The 21,087-nt window shown below is 37.9% G+C and overlaps 1 protein-coding gene across 4 annotated transcripts in view; it reads right to left on the reverse strand.

The window, feature by feature from the left end:
* Positions 1–10,479: 10,479 nt before the first annotated feature.
* The window catches only part of LOC117420622 (beta-1,4-galactosyltransferase 1-like), a 42,782-nt gene continuing 32,174 nt past the window's right edge, over positions 10,480–21,087 (reverse strand). For all 4 annotated transcript variants that reach the window (XM_059031913.1, XM_034034120.3, XM_059031899.1 and 1 more), the window contains 4 exons: positions 17,557–17,744; positions 14,101–14,223; positions 13,773–13,877; positions 10,480–12,462 (listed from right to left, as the gene is read on the reverse strand). In XM_059031913.1, the coding sequence (XP_058887896.1) occupies positions 12,330–12,462; positions 13,773–13,877; positions 14,101–14,223; positions 17,557–17,744 (549 nt within the window). In that variant the 3' untranslated portion in view covers positions 10,480–12,329. The remainder of the gene's footprint in view (positions 12,463–13,772; positions 13,878–14,100; positions 14,224–17,556; positions 17,745–21,087) is intronic.

The following is a 21,087-nucleotide window of genomic DNA, read 5'->3' on the forward strand; positions in this document are numbered from 1 at the left end:
CACTTGGTCAACGAGTGCAGCCGCTCCTCCAATCCACAGATTCCACATCGTTTCCCTTCCGGGTCGATGATTTAGTGTACCGTAGTTCCGCCCCCTTTCTAGATGGCTGACTTCCGCTTAACCCTGGGAATGAAATGTTGGGTCATCCAGTCCAGGGTCCAGGGTTCCCTTTACACAGCGCCCTCGCAGGTCTGGAGGGAGATCTAACACCAAGAATCATTCGATCTCTGTCACACATACATACTTAAGTACAGATAAACAGAGTTTATACTAAAGCATACAATGAAAACAGCAGTGTATGGGTCAAGCCAATGATTTTTAATATTGTCTAAAATCATCAGATGAATCCATGCATCATGTAGAAGCTAGGCTAGATTAATCTAAGGGCCTGGTGTAGGCCACATGTGAAATGAGTTTGGGGTTTCAGCTTAGCCCCCAGAGACCAGAAGTCCACTCGACTATCGCCACATGTCTTAAAATATTTTGCAGGCCAGGTATATCCTCCAACAAATATTGGGGCAAATGAATAAATGCAGAATAGCCAGGGTTGGGACATGTGCTCCCCCACACAGAGATCAACTGGTATCCTTGAAGAGACAATCCAGTCTTCAAATATATTCAGTCACTATTTCCAGAAATCCATGTTTGGGGGCATCAGGAAGAACAGATGCTCTGCATAAGAAGCCTTTTTTTTGTCAAATACAAGTTTTCTCATTAGACAATTGGAGAAATATCTATTTAGGGATACTGTACCTAGATATTAAAGAGTAAGTAGCGGGGTTCTGGAAAATCTAGCATTACACATCCCCACGTGTTGCTATAACTGTTTAAATAACGTACCTATCATTTTCCTTTTCATTGTTAACATCCTGACAACCTTAAAGTCTATTCCAAAGCTATTTTCAAAATGGCCACTGTAGTACACTGACAGTGTAAGGATTATTGCCCACATTGTCAAACAGGTAACACAGCAATAATGATCCATGATGTGGTACGGAACAGAAAAGTCAGAGCACTAGTTATGTTTTTTTTTATTTTAATCGCTCCTCCTGCAGTGATTTAGAGGACAGATCCCAAACCCGAGTGCATTAAAGTGGCCATTTTGAAAAGAGCTTTGAAACAGACTTTACATTTGTAAGTGTAAAATGTTGTCAAGATATTAAAAATGAAAAGAAAAATTACAGGTACACTGTTTAAACAGTTGTAGCAACATGTGGGGACTATAACGCTATATTTTTTGGAACTCCGCTACTTACTCTTTAATAGGTGTCTGAGAAGCGTAAAACAGGCAACAAAGCCTAACTCTTTTTTTGGTTTCGATTATTTTCTGTTTTGTACTTGTAATTAATTTAGAACAATATGTAGATTTTTTTTTTCACTTTGACATTATGGCCTTTTTTTGTGTTGATCAGTGGCAAAAACTCCTAATTAAATCAATTTTGATTCCATGTTGTAACACAATAAAATGTGGAAAAGTCCAAGAGGGGTGAATGCTTTTGAGAGCCACTGTATTTTGAATGATTTTTAATGTAGTCTAATGGTTCCTGCAGGGACTGCATCCTGTGTTAAGAAGTTAACAGTTAAGGACTGAGGCTTTTAGATCCACTTCTATCTGGATCATTAAAATAGACCCCCAAGAGTGACACCCCATGAAGATGTTCAAACAACATAAAATGTGTACTTTTATTATCCTGAGACTCCCACTATTAATCAAACCTCCACACATCATTAAACCAACTAAATAGGAGAACACTAAATACATTGTTCGAGTAACTACCTTGATAGAACGCTATTAGTCGGCACTGGTTTTATAGATCTTGGTATGGGAATGCCATTACACAGTTACGTTAACCCATCCCACTGTGCATCCAGTAGCTGTAAGAAATACCACAACAGAGTGTGGCAGGGGTTAATGAATACAGACTGTACTGTAGAGAGAGGACACGTTTGAGAGCTCTGTAGAGACCACAGGGGTACTCAGGAGGAGGTGACTGAAAAAGAAAATGATATACAAAGCCATTCCATATAACAGTTATCTGAGCTAACATATTTGTAAGTAGGCCAGAGTTGGCTGTGCTGTTTTTCGGAACAGTTACTGGTCTGAGATCTAGTATGTTAGTTGAACAAAAAGAAAAAAAGATAAAAATAAAAAGTAAATTTGATGTCCACTAACAGTACAATTATACATTGAATTTATTTCTGCATTCACTTATTGGTGTGCTGTTTTATTTTAGCACTTTACAGTTTATAATTGTAAAATTGCACAGTAATTGTGGGGGTTTCCAATGCTGCACCCATGGTTGTACTATACATTCACTATAGTTTACTATGGTTTGCTATTTTTTTATATTATGCTTTACCATAGCTATATGGGTTTTAACAGTTCTTACCTGCACTTTACCATGCTTTCATTATACTTTATTACACTTTGCTATGCTTTTACTACAGTACACTTTTATAAGACAGGCCAGCTGGATAGCCAATAAATAACCCCAAACAGGAAATATGTGTTCCTAACTAAAATAAGAAGAGTAATGGGGTGGTTCTTGACTGTGATTTTGTTTGTTTTGTGTTATGAGACATTAGCCAAAACATTAGTCAACTTGACTTTAATTCCTCACAGCAGTTTATCTCAGTTATCATAAACCAGTCTTAAACATTTTTTTGTCATGGAAAAAAAAACTTAAATTCATTCCAACGTGTTCAAAATTCTATTCTAGAAGGCTGTAGAAATGATTTAGAGATATCTCTAAATGAGCAGGAAGTTATTTGAAGATATCTTCAAATGATTTACAGATATCTTTAAATGAACAGGATGTTATTTGAAGATATCTTCAAATGATTTACAGATATCTTTAAATGAACAGGAAGTATTTTGAAGATATCTTCAAATGATTTAGAGATATCTTTAAATAATATGTGGATTTGGCTAGCGTGGTGTGCCAAACTGTCATTTAGAGATATCTTAAAATGAGGGTTTTAAAGATATCTGTAAATCATTTGAAGGTATCTTCAAATAACTTCCTGTTTATTTAGAGATATCTCTAAATCATTTTAAGATATCTTCAAATTAACAGGAAGTTATTTAGAGATGATTTAGAGATATCTTTAAAACCCATTTTAAGATATCTCTAAATGACAGTTTGGTGTGCCATGCTAGCACAGTCCATATGGTTTCCATAGTATTTAAAGATATCTGTAAATCAATTTGAGATATCTTTATTTCATTTTTAGATATCTCATGATTTCCATTACACGAGAGTAGATGTTAAAACTTCATGCTGATTTGAACTCGGCTCTCGCCAAGATAAGCACCAACTAAGACGTAGCTTTACAGTAAACTAATGTGATCCATATGTGTCTCCATCCATTTACGTTTCCTTCCATATGATGATGTAGATATCCTTCTGTCTGGTGTTAATGGCTGAAGTGTAATGCTGGCTCCAGGGATCAGCTTATTTTGCCTCCCTGGCGCATCAGCACACACAACGGCTGCGATGCTGGCTCCGGGGATCAACCATAGTGCGGCCTCCCCAGCGCATCAGCATGACAACCGTCTGGATTGAGCTAAGTAGGGTACATCTCTGGGGTTTTCAAGTGGGCACCTTCCATCCTCGGTGTTTCGTCGACTAGCCCACGACACCTCAAGAGGGCTCGACGGTGATTCTGGCATCCCAGCATCACCCCCCTCCGTCCCCCACTCAACTCAGCCCAGCTTACTTACCTGTACATCAGCGTTTCTTTCTTTCTATTGTGCTTGAGATCCCCAGCCAGAATCTCTCGGTCTGAACCACAGCCAGTTGCTGCTCCTCTCTGCTGCTTCAGATAAGTTCTTCACTGTGCGACGCAACTCTTGGCCACTGAATCCGATGTCTCTGAGAAACCGGGTTGTAGAGTGTGCCACAAATCCTTGACAACCCACTTCCACTGGGTAAACCCGGACTCTCCATCCTCGCTGTTCCGCTTCAGTGGCTAGTTGAGCATAGACTCACATTAGACTCAAAACGAATGATTGTGTTCTAGCGTTCTAGTCACATTCACGGGTTCTTGGTCAAAGGTCGCTTAACCCGGTTCTTTTGCGGTAAAAATGTAAAAACGCACCCCTAGAATACAGCAGGTACGTTTAGACGTCAGCGGATCAATAACATTCAAATGTCGCACATTGGTTCTCTGTTCACAAACACATTATCACCTGATTATGTTGGCCAATCAAAGTCTAATTATTGTGGCAATTGCTGAGCATAGTTACACTTGATCAAAAACTTGAAATACTTACACGAATATTCAAAAGAAAACAAATGTTTCAAAGTATACAAAAAGCCAAATAGCAGAAGTGGGCCAGATAAGGCAGAGGATTCACACTTGTACCTTGCTTGAACAAAAGTTATTGTATTCTTGCTCTTATTGTATTACTTGTATTGTAACACTTGAAATGTATTTGCTTACGATTGTAAGTCGCCCTGGATAAGGGTGTCTGCTAAGAAATAAATAATAATAATAATAATAATAATGCATAGCATTGCAAATACTGCTGTGTTGAGGTACATGTTCACGCTGACAGAATAAAAGAACATACTGAAAAATAAGTGACATTAAACTAAAACAAGAAAGTGATTTGAGAGACAAGCAATCAATTTCTGCGGCTTTTACATGCGCTTTAATAAAAGAGCGCAGAAAGACTGTTAATGGGGTTGTCAGAGCGCTGTGCTTTGCTGGACGGCCACTATTTATTGCAGAGGTGTATGTTGGTGACTCCATTCGACAGTACTGTCCATTAGCGAAAACACTGCCTAACGCCAACAATCTTAATTGTAAACATTTGACAGAAAATGGTCCAGTTGATTTAAAGGCGAAAATTGATTTACAGATGTCTTTAAATTAATTTTAGATATCTTAAAAACTGCACAATTAAAGATATCTGGAAATGATAATTTGACTTGCCATCCTTATGCTGATATCAGTATTATTAACTCATTAGCTGCTAAAAGGAGATGCATTACATATTTCACACAGGGTTTGTTTGGGGAACTAAGTTACACAAGGGTAATGTTTCCTCAGGGAATTTAAAATACAGAACATAAATATGTTGTACAACGTCAGCTACATTCTCTTTCCTGTGGTGCTTCTCCAGTAGAGGGCAGTACAGTCAGTCAGCACCAGTCACATTTATTGTTACATGATCTTATAATAAGCCTTAGCATGTTAAAGTAAGCAAAGTGTATGATTTAAATCCATCGTAAATATTATTTTAGTTGAGAATACATACTCAGTAATGCACATGTGTGTGTAACTAAAGATGCAATAAAGCAATGCATTTGTGAACTGCTTTCCTGTTGTCATTGCAAACCGTGGAGTAGCTGGAGCCATCATGGTGAACAAGGGGGCGCAGTTTCATACTCTATACCCCTTGAGCAGTGCAAGCTTTTTGGTGAGGCAGTGAAAGGTTGCTCCTGGATTTCTGTGAAAAGGCATAGCCCTACACAAGCACTGGACCAAAAAACAGCAGAACGTGCTTAGGGTGACAACCTGCTTTTGAAAGTGAGGCAAACAGCAATTGTATACTTTACCTTTCATTTCAACTGACAAGTATGTCAGTAACATACACCTCCTAGTTAAAATGTGATCTATCAGTATGACCGATCACATTTGACAGAATGGCAGAAATATTGATGACCATGACTATCAACTGTATATGAACAGAACAGGTTTAGAATAAGAAATTAAGTTTGTTGAAAGTAGGATACGTGGTATTTAAGACCTAATTAGGCAAGCAAATTGGTTGTTGTTAGTATCAAGTATATTAAAATGATTGATGATTGATTTGCTAGTGACATACAGAAGTACAGACAGAGATGCTCCCATATATCCCCACAATCTACAACCCCCAAAAACTTCTGTTAAATAACGTTACCACCAAATTATTACGCTCCAGATACAGTGCCTTGCGAAAGTAATCGGCCCCCTTGAACTTTGCGACCTTTTGCCACATTTCAGGCTTCAAACATAAAGATATGAAACTGTAATTTTTTGTGAAGAATCAACAACAAGTGGGACACAATCATGAAGTGGAACGAAATTTATTGGATATTTCAAACTTTTTTAACAAATAAAAAACTGAAAAATTGGGCGTGCAAAATTATTCAGCCCCTTTACTTTCAGTGCAGCAAACTCTCTCCAGAAGTTCAGTGAGGATCTCTGAATGATCCAATGTTGACCTAAATGACTAATGATGATAAATAGAATCCACCTGTGTGTAATCAAGTCTCCGTATAAATGCACCTGCACTGTGATAGTCTCAGAGGTCCGTTTAAAGCGCAGAGAGCATCATGAAGAACAAGGAACACACCAGGCAGGTCCGAGATACTGTTGTGGAGAAGTTTAAAGCCGGATTTGGATACAAAAAGATTTCCCAAGCTTTAAACATCCCAAGGAGCACTGTGCAAGAGATAATATTGAAATGGAAGGAGTATCAGACCACTGCAAATCTACCAAGACCTGGCCGTCCCTCTAAACTTTCAGCTCATACAAGGAGAAGACTGATCAGAGATGCAGCCAAGAGGCCCATGATCACTCTGGATGAACTGCAGAGATCTACAGCTGAGGTGGGAGACTCTGTCCATAGGACAACAATCAGTCGTATACTGCACAAATCTGGCCTTTATGGAAGAGTGGCAAGAAGAAAGCCATTTCTTAAAGATATCCATAAAAAGTGTCGTTTACAGTTTGCCACAAGCCACCTGGGAGACACACCAAACATGTGGAAGAAGGTGCTCTGGTCAGATGAAACCAAAATCGAACTTTTTGGCAACAATGCAAAACGTTATGTTTGGCGTAAAAGCAACACAGCTCATCACCCTGAACACACCATCCCCACTGTCAAACATGGTGGTGGCAGCATCATGGTTTGGGCCTGCTTTTCTTCAGCAGGGACAGGGAAGATGGTTAAAATTGATGGGAAGATGGATGGAGCCAAATACAGGACCATTCTGGAAGAAAACCTGATGGAGTCTGCAAAAGACCTGAGACTGGGACGGAGATTTGTCTTCCAACAAGACAATGATCCAAAACATAAAGCAAAATCTACAATGGAATGGTTCACAAATAAACATATCCAGGTGTTAGAATGGCCAAGTCAAAGTCCAGACCTGAATCCAATCGAGAATCTGTGGAAAGAACTGAAAACTGCTGTTCACAAATGCTCTCCATCCAACCTCACTGAGCTCGAGCTGTTTTGCAAGGAGGAATGGGCAAAAATTTCAGTCTCTCGATGTGCAAAACTGATAGAGACATACCCCAAGCGACTTACAGCTGTAATCGCAGCAAAAGGTGGCGCTACAAAGTATTAACTTAAGGGGGCTGAATAATTTTGCACGCCCAATTTTTCAGTTTTTTATTTGTTAAAAAAGTTTGAAATATCCAATAAATTTCGTTCCACTTCATGATTGTGTCCCACTTGTTGTTGATTCTTCACAAAAAATTACAGTTTCATATCTTTATGTTTGAAGCCTGAAATGTGGCAAAAGGTCGCAAAGTTCAAGGGGGCCGAATACTTTCGCAAGGCACTGTAAATGCAAACATGTCGGTGTCACAGATGACAAATGGACAAATGTTTGGACACCCTCATGTATTCTCAGAATCTAATACTCTCACTTGGATAAGGGTTCACAATTCGATAAACAATCACAATTGGATAAGCGTTTTTCTTGTATATGTAAAATAGATATAGTAAAAATTTAAAAAGTCTGACATAAGTACGTGTGTACGTACATAGGGCTGCCTCAACTATATCCACAATGCAGAGGATTTCATCCCCTGAGGGACAAAGGCACCTTTTGAATGCATGTCATTTTTAAACTGTAAATGTGAATCCCACAATACCAGGCTCTTTATACTCAAAATGAGACACGATTGCTCTATATCGGTCACATGCATCATTGAGTAGCAGGAATACAGTACAAGAGAACCTCAGAATGCATAGAGCTCATGTGTAACTAACAAAAAGTGAACACCACATGCACATTGTAAAAAAAACTGTACCAGCTGGCCCTTTGTCACACAACCCCATTTGTGGATATGCTGAAGTATAATTGGTCAGGAGGGGCTTTGTCGCCTCTGTATAGAGACACGTCATTATGTTTTTTCTTGTTTTCTTCTTGTAAGTTTAACAATGCAACACCAGTCTTTGTTGTTGATTGTTTTCATTTTACAGCATTCCACTTCTCCAACCCACGTGATAGCAAATGCTTTAAAATCAAATGTATTGTCTCATATTAAATGAACTTCTAAGAGATGACAAGGCTTCAGTGCACAATGCTTTGCTTATGGGCTTCAATGCACAGCTGTATTGCTAATATGCTTCCTCACCTGACTTCCCACACAGCCTGTTCAGAAGCAATTTTTGTAAGAACATCAAACAATGATTGCAGCAGAAATAACTGGGAATCATACACAATACACAAAATATGATGTTAAAAAAAAGGTATAAATTTAGATGTCCGGAACATGTTTTTTTTTTTTTTTTTTTTTTTTTTTACATGAATTCAGGATATGAAAATATATCAGATACAAAGCTATAGATAAACTGCTGCATCCTGATAGCTGCGCAGTAGATCATTGCAGTTTTAAACAACAGCACAGGACGCAATTAGGAACCAGGGACCTGCAGCAATTTCTCAGCTACAGCACTGTACAATAAAACCTTGACTATCCAAACACTGTTGTTACCTGAACAGCCCCCTGGTAAGAAACGTAAGAAATGTATTTCAAAGTATTGGCTAGCATTCCTTTAATGAGGGGGTTAATAAATTACTCCTAGTTAAAACACCAACAGGAGTTAAAAAAAGTGGTAACTTCAAATTTAATTGTCACTGTTCCCTTATCGTACCAGAAATACAATTGGTAATATGAGTAAATGTACTATTTTTGTGCCAGCTATCCTACTCAAGTAGCCTTTAGGACTACAAAAGTTTAGTTTTCACTAAACTAAACTGCATGTGAGAAATGCAGTGCAGTGAAACTTTTCAGATCTCCCCTCTTTTCTTTTCTCTCTTCCAGTCTTGCGTCCTGTTCCATTAGTCCTGCCTCTTCTCACTCCCTATTGGCTTCTGTCCTCCCCAGGGCTTTGTAAAGCTGAAAACTATTGGCTGATCGGGACATACATTATACAAATGTGTCAATTAAAAACATCTTATAATTGGGTCATTTACTTTCCTACAATCAAGCGTTTTGTCGAGCCTCATTATCATATGCTTGCTCCTTTTTCCAATCCTTTATTTTGGACGCTCACTCAGCACCCACACAGAGTCCACAGATCTGAACAGCAACACAGGATTCAACACAGAATACAGGAACCAGGAACCATGACAACCAGAACAGCCCAGACAACAAAATGACAGCAGTGCCATCTTAGATTTAGCTCCGCCCTGTATGTAAATCAGGGGCAGAATGATACACACATCCCATTGGTCCTCGGCCGCACACTTCGAGTCAATGGGAACAAACACAGACAGGACCAGTCACAGGGGAGACACAGAACATGCGCAAGCCGGCTGACTCACAGACAGGACCAATAACAGGGGAGACACAGAACACGAGCAAGCAAGCTGGCACAGACAGACAGGCACACAAAGCAGCGGTGGGAAATACAGTAAAAAAACACAAATGCAGTTTGTTACATTGCACCCAACTTCATTTCTTTTTGGCCCCAAAAATTCTGCAGGGCACAATGCAACACATTGCCACGATTGCCCCCCCCCCAAACACCAACCTCCTCCCTCTGGATTCTTATGGGTCGGCTGGTGGGCAGTGCTGTGATGGAGGTGGTATCCTCTCCTCTTTCTGCCAGGGCGGCTCCAACCCTGACAGGCATTTCTGCAGCAGCAATGCTGACAAGGGAACCCTTGGGACTCCAGCAGGGGCAAAGCGGGCAGCAGCAATTCTAGCAGTGGTGTGGGGCACACCAGTTGTGACCACGCTGGCAGTGGAGGCGGCACTGGGCACTTCGGCTGTGACAGTGGTGCTGTGTACTCCAGTGGTGGCAACAGCACTGTGCACTCCAGTGGCGGCAGCTCTGGGCACAGGCGATGGCAACAGCGCTGGGCACTCCGGCGGCGGCGCTTGGCAATCATCATTCTGGAAGTGGCGTTGGGCACTCTCTCAGTGGCTCTGCAGCTAGCACCGGCTCCCTTGCTCGCCTTCGGACAGGCAGCTCTTTCTCTTACAAGGGGCAACACTCCACCCTGTGCCCGAACTCCCCGCATACAAGGCACCAACCCTGGTCCTCAAGGTCATCAATGAAGTCCTCTAGTCCTCCATACCATTGGATCCGGGACATGTCAGGGATCCAGCAGAACCAATGGTCCATCTCTCTGTCTCCTATCGGCTCTTGTTTATGCTCTCGGGCTCAAACTCAATCCCACTCTGACACCAATGTAGTGTTCCATGCAAGAGGCAGAAAACAGAGAGACACTTGTTCCTTTTTCCAATCTTTTATTTACTCCAAATTGTCATTAACATTTTTTTATAAATGAAAAAAAAAAACCCCACAAATTACAGAAACAGTTAAGAAAAAACTATAGAGCGATTACAAGCCACTAAATTCAATGTTTAGTGTTTCTTTCAGGTTCGGTAACTTTATTGGGTGTGGATGATTTAGAGTAAATAGCTTTGTGAATCAATTTGTACCAAAAGAAACTAAATACAACAGTATTTTAAAATCCATCCCAGGATCTGTCTAGCGAATATAATTAGAAAAATAAGCAATATGGCTTTCTCTACCTTTGCTATTTTTTTGTGGTGTATTTGCAGTTCAGGACCTGAAGCATTGTTTTACAGGATTGTACAGGAATGTCTTACCTTTGGATAGTTTCAATAATTACATTATATTGAAGCTCAGATTCCTACATGGTTAGTTTCTCTTTATGACAGAGTTATTAGCGTGCCTTTATGTGGATCAGCTGCACTGTTACATATTCATATTGCATTTCTGTAAGATTAAATAAAACAATTAAATAAAGCAAACTTGTTTTAACATATAGATATACAAAGTACCTGTCCATCTTAAGAATATACATTCGTGTTTTTTTCAGGAGAGTGGGGATATTTTTATACTGCAGCTAAAAAGTGGGGCAAGTTCTATGTCAATGGTTTGTAAAGCTCTGGGGGAAATGAACCAGAACAGGATTTCAGTTGGAACTTCAAACAAACTGACAGCCATTCTGTATGAGTTTGTACAGGTGGGTAGGGCAAGCTCTTACATTATAGAAGCCATTAAAGACTGTGTTACAGAAAGGGGAATTTGCGTTTATTTATTTATGACTAGGGAAACAGTTACTGAAAGTTATATATGACTCATGAAGCTTCATAACCATGACCACTTTTTATGCCACCTATCTCAAACTAATGAGATCAAATAAATGATAGAAAGGAGGAGAGGCTGATTATGGAGTCAAAGCAATTTTTTTTTTTATGTATTGTTCTGCTTGTTACAACTTCCAACTGGTAATGTATTACAATAATTTTTTTTTTCTTATCTGTGTGAAAAAGTACTTTCCACTGTACCATCTGTTCTGAACATATTTTTAGTTCCTTTGACCCCTCTAATTCTACATTCTGTGTTAAGTAATAAATTGGGTTTATACTTGGTAGTCTATTCATTCATATCTTACAGACACTAATTAATAAGTGTAATAACATTAAACACAGGCCATTAAACGTTTCTGCATCAGCAAGATGTGCTCAATGTATTTCTCTGGTGAATGGTCTTCCCTCCCAGGATGCTCCATATTCCACAATAAATATAGTCCTGATCCTTTAGTGAAACAGTAATTACTGTATAACAATCAAATATTAGTATTATTGAAAAATCTTGTCTTGCTGACTTGTTTTTTCAAAATTAATTTTCCCATGTTGTCCATTGATTACTTGCATCACTGCAAGTGAACTTATTGCACAGAAGAAATAGACATTATAAAGTCTGGAAATCAAAACAGATCAACAGCAACACAACAATGGACTTCAGAGAATGTTGTTTGGCAAAGGAGAGTACAATATAAGCCTTTGTAATATGTTTACTAATTTCCTTTTACAAGTTCCTTACCTGACTTTTATATGGTCCGATTCATTGTTTTCAAAAAAATGTCAAGAGCGCTTACAGAACAGGACTCCTGTATAAGACACAAGTTTTGTGTACTATGGAATGACTTTGCCTGATGTGTTACTGGTGCCCTATACTAAGACTTCACCCACTTTTCTCCATCTTATAAATGCTGGTAATAAACAATATTTTCTTAAGGCACAGTGAAGTTCTTGAATCTACAGTATAGTACCAATCAGCTTGGTGTGCCAATGTCCACCTGTATTTCTGTAAATAAAAAGTTCTTTTTAACTTCAACCACCTCGTAAGACAGGGAATTTATGCCATCTCTATCTATCATCATCCTTGTGTTTGCCATTCTGTCAAACCTGTAATGAAATATATATATATACGAATTAGACTCAGTATGTCATAAACAGTTAGCTTTCCTCATCAGTAAATACAAGCTTTAGAGTGAGTAAAATTAAAATAGCCTTTTAATTTTTAGGACGTTTCTGGGTTTTGTAGGTCACATGATTTGAATAAGGAAGTTTGTTCAGTGCTTATAAAAGCTTACAATAGTAAAAGCACAGCAAATTATAATAAAGCACAGTGAAAGCATAGTAAAGCACAAGTAAGCATTGTAAAGCCCTGAGAAGTATGGAAAAGCATATTATAAAATATACCAAAAGATGGTCAATTATAGTAAATACATAGTGTAAGAATTGGAAAAGCACAGTAAAAGTGCAAAATTACCATGCAAAAATACTGTGGTAAACTTTTACACGGTTACCATGTCTATACTATACATTCCCACTCCCTGTTCTCCAGATCAGCTGTGTACATCAGCTGCTGGTAGACTGCATTTCTACTTACTCTAGCTGTATCATGCGGTGATGTATTTAAACAAAACTAGCTAATCCAGTACAATAATATAACAATGAATCGCCCAACAGGGCTCACGCCCTGGGTTTCTTAATCTTTCTTTGTAAGTAAGTTCAGTTGTTGACAGCAATGGCTACCATAGACTCCAGAGTTACCATGTGTAAGTTGTAATAATGTTTTGTTAGCAATTTAAGCTACATATTAGAGCACTGTTACAGCACAGAACTGTATAATTTAACATATGTGTTGCTAAACCATGCATAGGAATTGGGGGGTTTAAACAGACCGTTAATTCCAAAATTCTGTGCAATAAGGAAACTGCATTTTTTTTGCCTTTTACTGAAAAAGTGCATTGACGGGCTTCGTTGGGTTGACTCCAGTATTATGAAGGTCCAAGTTTCTTCTTCTTTTTCTTCTTCATATTACAAATATGAAAGTCTGGTTATTATAGGGGCTTTTTGTCTGACAAAGTACCCAACTTTACTATAAGTTAAGTTTTAAAATGTAAATTGAGATAATATGTTTGAATAAGTATGCTATTTTGCTGCAAATTCATCCATTTACCTTTGAAAGAATATGATTATGACTGCTTTGTGTTCAGTGATGTGGACTTGATCCCAATGGACGATCGCAATATCTACAAGTGTTTTGGTCAGCAAGACACATCGCTGTATCTATGAATACATTTGCCTCAGTGTTTATTGGTGTTTTTATTTTGCCAGTATAAATGGATTGTGTGTTCTTTTGAAGAAAAAAGATCAATCATTTTTTTGTTAGTCAAAGACATATACTGCAACAGGATTATGTGACATACCTCTCTGGATTAGGTTCATTTTTCGTGTCTCTGTTATGATGGATCATTCGATATTTTCCAGTAATAGCATCTGGGCGAGATATGGTCATACCACGAAAGGAAAGCCTGTAGAAAAAAAAATCAGAAATAATACATGATCTCAGCCCACTTATGGTAATTCATTTAGTTGTTTCTAAAGTGTTTTTGAGAAACAATTGTACAAACATAACATCCAAGGACAGCACAGCTGCAACTAATTAATTCTAACCCACAGCATCTTAGACCACCAGGCCACCATTAGCTTCAGTTTTGGTAATTACAGGCTCATATATTAAAAAAGAAGAAATACCTGTTGTAAATATCATCATCTTCACCTCCCCACCCCCAGTAGTTGTTGGGGAAGCCATTGATCTTTTGAAACTGCTCCTTGCTTAATGAAGATACACCTCCAAAGTACTGTTCATACGGCAAACTGAAAAAGACAAAATTATCAGTTTGACTTATTAAACTTCAATTCTGCAAAGACAGTATGTGGCCAAGGATGCCATGGAATCTACGGCAACCACCCCTGTGGTGAATCAAAATACAGAACAAGTCAAACATATAGAAATAAGCAGAAGAAAGCGTCTTTAACAAAACTATGTAACTGCTGTAATTAAGGGATGAGGGATAATATACAAAATGGTAGCACAGCTGCGATTGGGTTAAAAAACAAAATCACACAAAATTTAGCAGTGCATTTGTTCGCCAAAGAAATGTAATAGTTAATGTAATGAAATATTATACCATAACTTATAGCTTTAACATTTATTAAAAATTGAAAAACATTTTGATGGGCAATGAAGGCATAAGTGTGTAAATCAGTACGTTTACATGACAAAGTGTTTTCCCCGACAACTGTTTTCGGAAAACTGAACCAGAAAACTGATTTTCTTAAAATGTCACTTTTCTGTGTTTACATGATTAACGATAGAAAGTCTAATTAGAATTCAACTGTATACATGGATTGAAGTTTTCGGAAAACGCAGGATATTTTCGCATGCAAAGTACTGTAGTACCCTAAGTACGATTTGAACAGACCAGACCTTTCTGCAACAGAACGGAGACCAATCCAATAACAAGTGCTTTATCGAAGTGTCAGGTCTTAAATTCAAAGATTACTATCCTATACCTCTATTCAGATTCCCCACAATGTGCAATCAGCCTTTCCAACAGCTCATCCTGTTATATATTACCAGTTTCTTTTGCAGACTATTTTAAATTATCACATAATTTTAAAGCTGGAAAACATGTGCTGCTTCAGTATGGGCTATTAACAAATACATACAGACAAATATTACTTTATCCCTAACTTATTATTATTATTATTTATTTATTTATTTATTTATTTCTTAGCAGACGCCCTTATCCAGGGCGACTTACAGTCGTAAACAAAAATACATTTCAAGAATCACAGTACAAGTATTAATACAATTAACAGCAAGATAAAATACAATCACTTTGGTTCTAGCAAATACAAGTACATGACAAAATACGATTCAATAACATAGCAAATGGATCCATGCAGACTGACCACATATTATTATTATTTTCTGTTTTCTAAAACCATGTGCAGAATGAAGGTCAGAGTTTGCACATGTGCAGTACGCTATCGGAATACATTTTCCGAAAAGTGCGTTTACATGATTTCGTTTTTGGAATTGAATCGGAAATTTCTAGGTGCTATTTTCCGAAAACTTCATGGCTTCATAAAACTCCCTTAAACCAACAATATTTCTTTATATGGAAGGATCATACAGAGATGAACTTTCATCAGCAAAATCTCAGTATTCTAAACAGATTGAAAATAATTATTCAAACCCTCAATGTAATTCTCTTCCCCACTTTGAGCCAACTTTTGAACAATGTAACATGTTTCTGAATTTATTTCAAAATAAGGTAACAAATATTAGACACCAGTTTCTGCATCCCAATCAGATGTTACCTCATTAAGATCTGACCAGGCCTTCTTGGGAGCTACTATGATGGGTTTCCAGGAGGTTTCTGTGTCAGAGGTCACTATTCTTATTTCAAAATTGAAGCCCTCTACATATTTTCTGGATCCTGTTCCTTCTTCATTAATTTGTTAAAGTATCGCTGCAATTGGGCCAGTTATTACTACTGTTATTAACTCCTATCTGATTACTGGGGTGGTTCCTGCACTTTTAAAACAAGCAGTACTTAAACCGTTACTCAATATTTACTTAGAAGTTTAGAGGAGACTGCTGGAATTTCAGGCATTGCTCTAGATTGGTTTAGGGTTAGGGTTAGAGGAGACTGTTGGAATTTCAGGCATTGCTCGATTGGTTTAGGGTTAGGGTTAGGGTTAGGGTTAGAGGAGACTTGGAATTTCAGGCATTGCTGATATAAAAAGTTGGATGCATGATAATTTCCTTCAGTTAAATTCTGACAAATCTGAAATTTTGCTACTGGGATCTGTGAATCATTTCCACAGAGTTACTTTCTCCTCACTGTCATTAGATGATTCTGATATTAAAGTCAGTTCTACTATTAGGAACTTGGGTGTTATTATGGATTCCTCCTTACCCTTTCAACCTCGCGTACGCAGTGTTGTTAGGACAGCCTTTTTTCACTTCCGCAATATTGCCCGTTTACATCCTTTTTATCATCAGTAGGTGCAGAAAGGTTAGTTCATGCACTCATCAGCTCGAGATTGGATTACTGCAACGCTTTGTTCTGTGGCCTTCCTAATAATACTCTTAGAAGGCTCCAATATGTCCAGAATGCTGCTGCTCGTATCCTAACAAGATCAAAAGCTTGTGATCATATTTCACCTGTACTATGTCAACTCCATTGGTTGCCTGTTAACTTTAGGATTGATTTTAAAATTGCAATGCTAACCTATAAAGCTCTAAATGGCACTGCTGACCTGCTTACTCCCTATGTCCCTGCTCACAGCCTGCGTTCCTGAGGCTGGTCTGTTGCTTGTCCCCAGCTCCAAGCTGCACACTCAGGGTGACGGGGCTTTTTCTGTTTATGCACCCAGACTTTGTAACTCCTTGCCAAATTATATTAAAAGTTCAGACTCCCTCGAGTTTTTTAAAACTTCTTTAAATACTTATTTTAAATGGGCTTTTAATTGTATCTAACTGTACTTAACTGGCTTTTAACTGTACTTAATTGTACTTTTTCTTTTTGTTTGTTTAAATATTGTAAAGTGCCTTGGGATACTTGATATGAAAGGTGCTATATAAATAAAATGTTGTTGTTGTATATATATACTCTGCACCCTCACCTTTACCTTCACCTTCACCAACACAATTCTCAAAGCTAATTCTCACTAACACTCGTGAACACCTATTTTATACGCCCATAACCATTAATTAACAGTTTAAATATGTATTCAGTTGACGGCTCCAGCCACATTACCACATGTGTTTGCAGAGAAAATCTGAACCCAATACTCCCTGCACAAAACACACCCTGCCGTGCTGCCACACCTATACTAATAATACAACATACATTTAAACAACAACAATACTACTAATAATGCACAAATAATACTAATAAACACAGGGCAGGGTGCATGTACACTCCATTCATTGATGGGTTCTTAATTCAAATGATATCATTTAAAATGAACCAATGTTGTTGTTTTCTTTTATTGATTTGAAATATCATTTTTATAATTTAGGTGCCCCCCCCCCCCCCCCATTTTCAACCACAATAAATAGTCTGGACCAGTTGATGAAACTTGGGACCTATATCTATATTATCTTAATTTTTCTTCAAATGGAAGACTTACCTGAAGTCAAATTTATCCATAGATACAGAGAGATGTCTTGGCTGACTAAAACACTTGTAGATGTTGCGATCGTCCATTGGGATCAAGTCCACATCACTGAACACAAAGCAATCATAATCATATTCTTTCAAAGCCTCAGCATAGCCCACATTCAGTAGCTTAGCCCGATTGAAAGTTTCATCGCCTTTCTGTTTAAAATGGGAAGAGGGAAACAAAATAAACAAAGAAACCAGGTTTAATTATCAGCGTACAAACCAAATGTCTTTCAAAGATTCTCGTTTATTAACATAGTTGTTAAATATAGATGAAACTGCTCTTCAACAAAATAAGAACAATGAAGTCATGTCTACTACTTTCAGCTACTTCCACAGAGCCCGATTAGCATTTATCTTGGAGGATCTAACCTAATGCAGTGCTCTCTTGTTATAAGGTATACCTTTATAGGGTGGAACTGGTGATAATGTGCTATTAGTCATGGCTCGCTGACATCAAGACGTTGTGCGTTACCAGTGAACTTAGAATGTCTGTGCTCAGGCTGGCTCTGTGTTGGGTTTTGTTTTTGGTCACCAAGCTGAACACTCTTTCACAGTCAGCATTACTGTGGAAGATGACCAAAATGCCTAGCGCGGTAACATTACAGTAATGCCTGATTCTTTTGTTCTGGACAGAAATATAAAGTTTCCTTCTACAGGATTCCTGCTGATCCAGACAGGAGGGTAAAATGGATTTCAGCGATTAAGGCCCTGTCCACACTACATAACCGATCTCGAGAACCGTACTATAAACCGCTCTAATTAATGCAGCTCTAACCGTCCACACTGAAGTACCGTTTCATGTAGTCAGGCTTATTGCGTCCACACACCATTAGAATAGTTCAGTTACAATTCCCAGCAGCGCAACGAACCGTGGAAATTAATACGATAGTATCCCACCATGCACTGTATTTTATTTTAAAATAATGTGTTATGCCCCATATTAACAGAGATCCATATTGCATAAATGAAATATAACAAGTTTTGCTGAAAAAGTAAATCCGAACACACACACACACACACACACACACACACACACACACAAATAGGGCTTGAAGTTTTCAGGTTTTATTTTTAATCAGGTGAAGTCCCTTTAAACAAATTGAGCTGATTCTGTTTCATAATTAAACTCAGAAAAAGCTGTTAATTACAAAACAATCTTTGTTTTTACCTTCATATCTTGCCTGAGCCTAATTCTGGTCCTCTTAATTTTATTTCAAACAGAGCTGACAAATTATGTAATTTGTTCATCCCCAATCCTACTTTTAACTTGCATTTCATTTTTGCAGTCGCCTAATTTAATGTTGTGTTTTTGTTATTTTCACCACTAATTTAACAGAGATGTCCTGACAGATTTTTTGAAGCATAAAAATGAATACCCAGTGCTGCATGTACACTGATAGCAAGTTCTTCAGGCGCCTGCTCTGAGTATTTCGCCAAACATACCACAAAGCATTTTGGGATATTGGAGTATACACATAAAATGTAGTTTGGTATTACAGCGTCCACACTTCTGATAAACCGCACTACCTGATGCGATCCAATTAGAACCGGACTCGAGACTACCTCCTACGCAAACCGTATTTAGCACTTTTAAGCCGGCTTAAATACAACTAATACGGTTTAAAGGCATAGTGTGGACAGGGCCTAAAAGAGAATAAAAAAAAACGAAAACGACTGGACCCATTCGTTTGTAATGAGCGCTTCATAAAAACTTAATATCAGTAAGCATATATTGGTAGTTCTGATATTACGTTATTATTATTATTATTAGTAGTAGTATTAAGTCCCACTTTAACACGCTTACTTGTATGGCCGCTTTTTTCATAAATATTTATCTATATAGTTAAACAGGATTACTTATGTGGGTCGGTGATTCCCAGTCCTTACATAAAATATTTTACATTAAAGGTTTTAAGTGAACTTAAATATAAAATCACAAACCAGCCGTTTATGACTTGTTTAAAGCACAATGAAACGGCATTTATCTACACTGTAATTGTAGGCTACTTGCAAAGTAATCAGAAGCCTTACGTACCTTAACCACATTAACAATGTTAATGCTGTGCTCATTTTTATAAAATCAAATTTTACTGACATCCCTGCATGGTAACAGGCGTTTGTGAAAAACGGGACAACGAGCCAAAAACAGAGTATTAAACTTAAATATTGTACTATATTATTATAATAAATGTTTGTACTTACTCCCTCGCCATTCTCATAAAATCCTCATTCAGCTGTATTTTCTTTTCATGCGATGCAGTTATCTAAACCGAGCACGTTTTATAAAAAAAAAAAAAAAAAAACGCGTGGGTTTTTTCTCCAGACAAAAATGAATGCATAACTAATGCATTAATTAAAAAACAAAGGTACCGTAGCCAGTTTGAAATAAATAATTTCCTCACAAATCACAGTACTTCACACTCCCTCCAGTGTGTCCGAAACTGGCAGTTGAAAGTACACAAGCGAGTCAGCTCAACAAAGCCTGATAGGCTACAGTAGAATGCCAGTGAAGAAACTGGGTGGTAGGAATTTCTGTCAGTCAACCCACGATAACTTTATTATTATTATTATTATTATTATTATTATTATTATTATTATTATTATTATTATTATTATTTGTAAACAGAGGTTGGATCGTCAACTAAACTCAAAAGCTGATTGGTTATTCTATCACGTAACTAAACACAAAACCTGATTGGTTAATCTATTTTGCTTGCCTTGCCCCAAGGCCGGCACTAGATGCAACACTATGGCATGAAATAGCTATCAAAAATACGAGCGCGCAGAACCGCAGTTTGTAACTGTAAAATGAAAAAATACAACCTCTCAATTTTTTTTTCACTTACGGTTCTAATTTACACGTATGGTTCTGTTCTGCGCGCGCTCGAGTCCCTTTTCACATTTACAGTTTTTTTCTGCTCACGCACGAAAACTCGGTCTACGGTTACAAATCTTTTTGAGAGTGATTTCACGCTCAAAGAAAAAACTGCAAATGTGTAGCTCAGACAGCCTAGTTAGTTGATTGTCGGCACTGTCGATCGGTCACTGTTCATCACAGCCAACATGGCGGAGGAATTAGGGGATGGGGTAAAAACCTGAACGAGACGGAACGGCCCGGAACGGTACTTTAATGAATTCAATTGCTTTAAAAAACAGCAGAAAAAGTTACAGACATATGAGGAGAATATTTTAACAATCAGAACCGATTAATAACGCGCTGTCATTAACCCGTTCCGGGCCAGAACCCTCTTTTTATCACCAAAAAGCTCCCGGCACACTGGGTTCCGAAGGTGCAAAGACGAAGAAAATGATACACACAATACAATTAAGTGATGGCATCATAACACTATTGAAAAAAAACCACCGAACCGACCTTTAACTGCCCATTCCGGGTAATAAAACTGTATTTATTTTGTTTTTATATGATCTCTCCCTCACTCTCTACTATATATTTGTATTATTATTTTAGCAGAACCATATTGATTAACATCATTTT

This window comes from Acipenser ruthenus, chromosome 1 (assembly GCF_902713425.1).
Source record: "Acipenser ruthenus chromosome 1, fAciRut3.2 maternal haplotype, whole genome shotgun sequence".
Lineage (NCBI taxonomy): Eukaryota > Metazoa > Chordata > Actinopteri > Acipenseriformes > Acipenseridae > Acipenser > Acipenser ruthenus.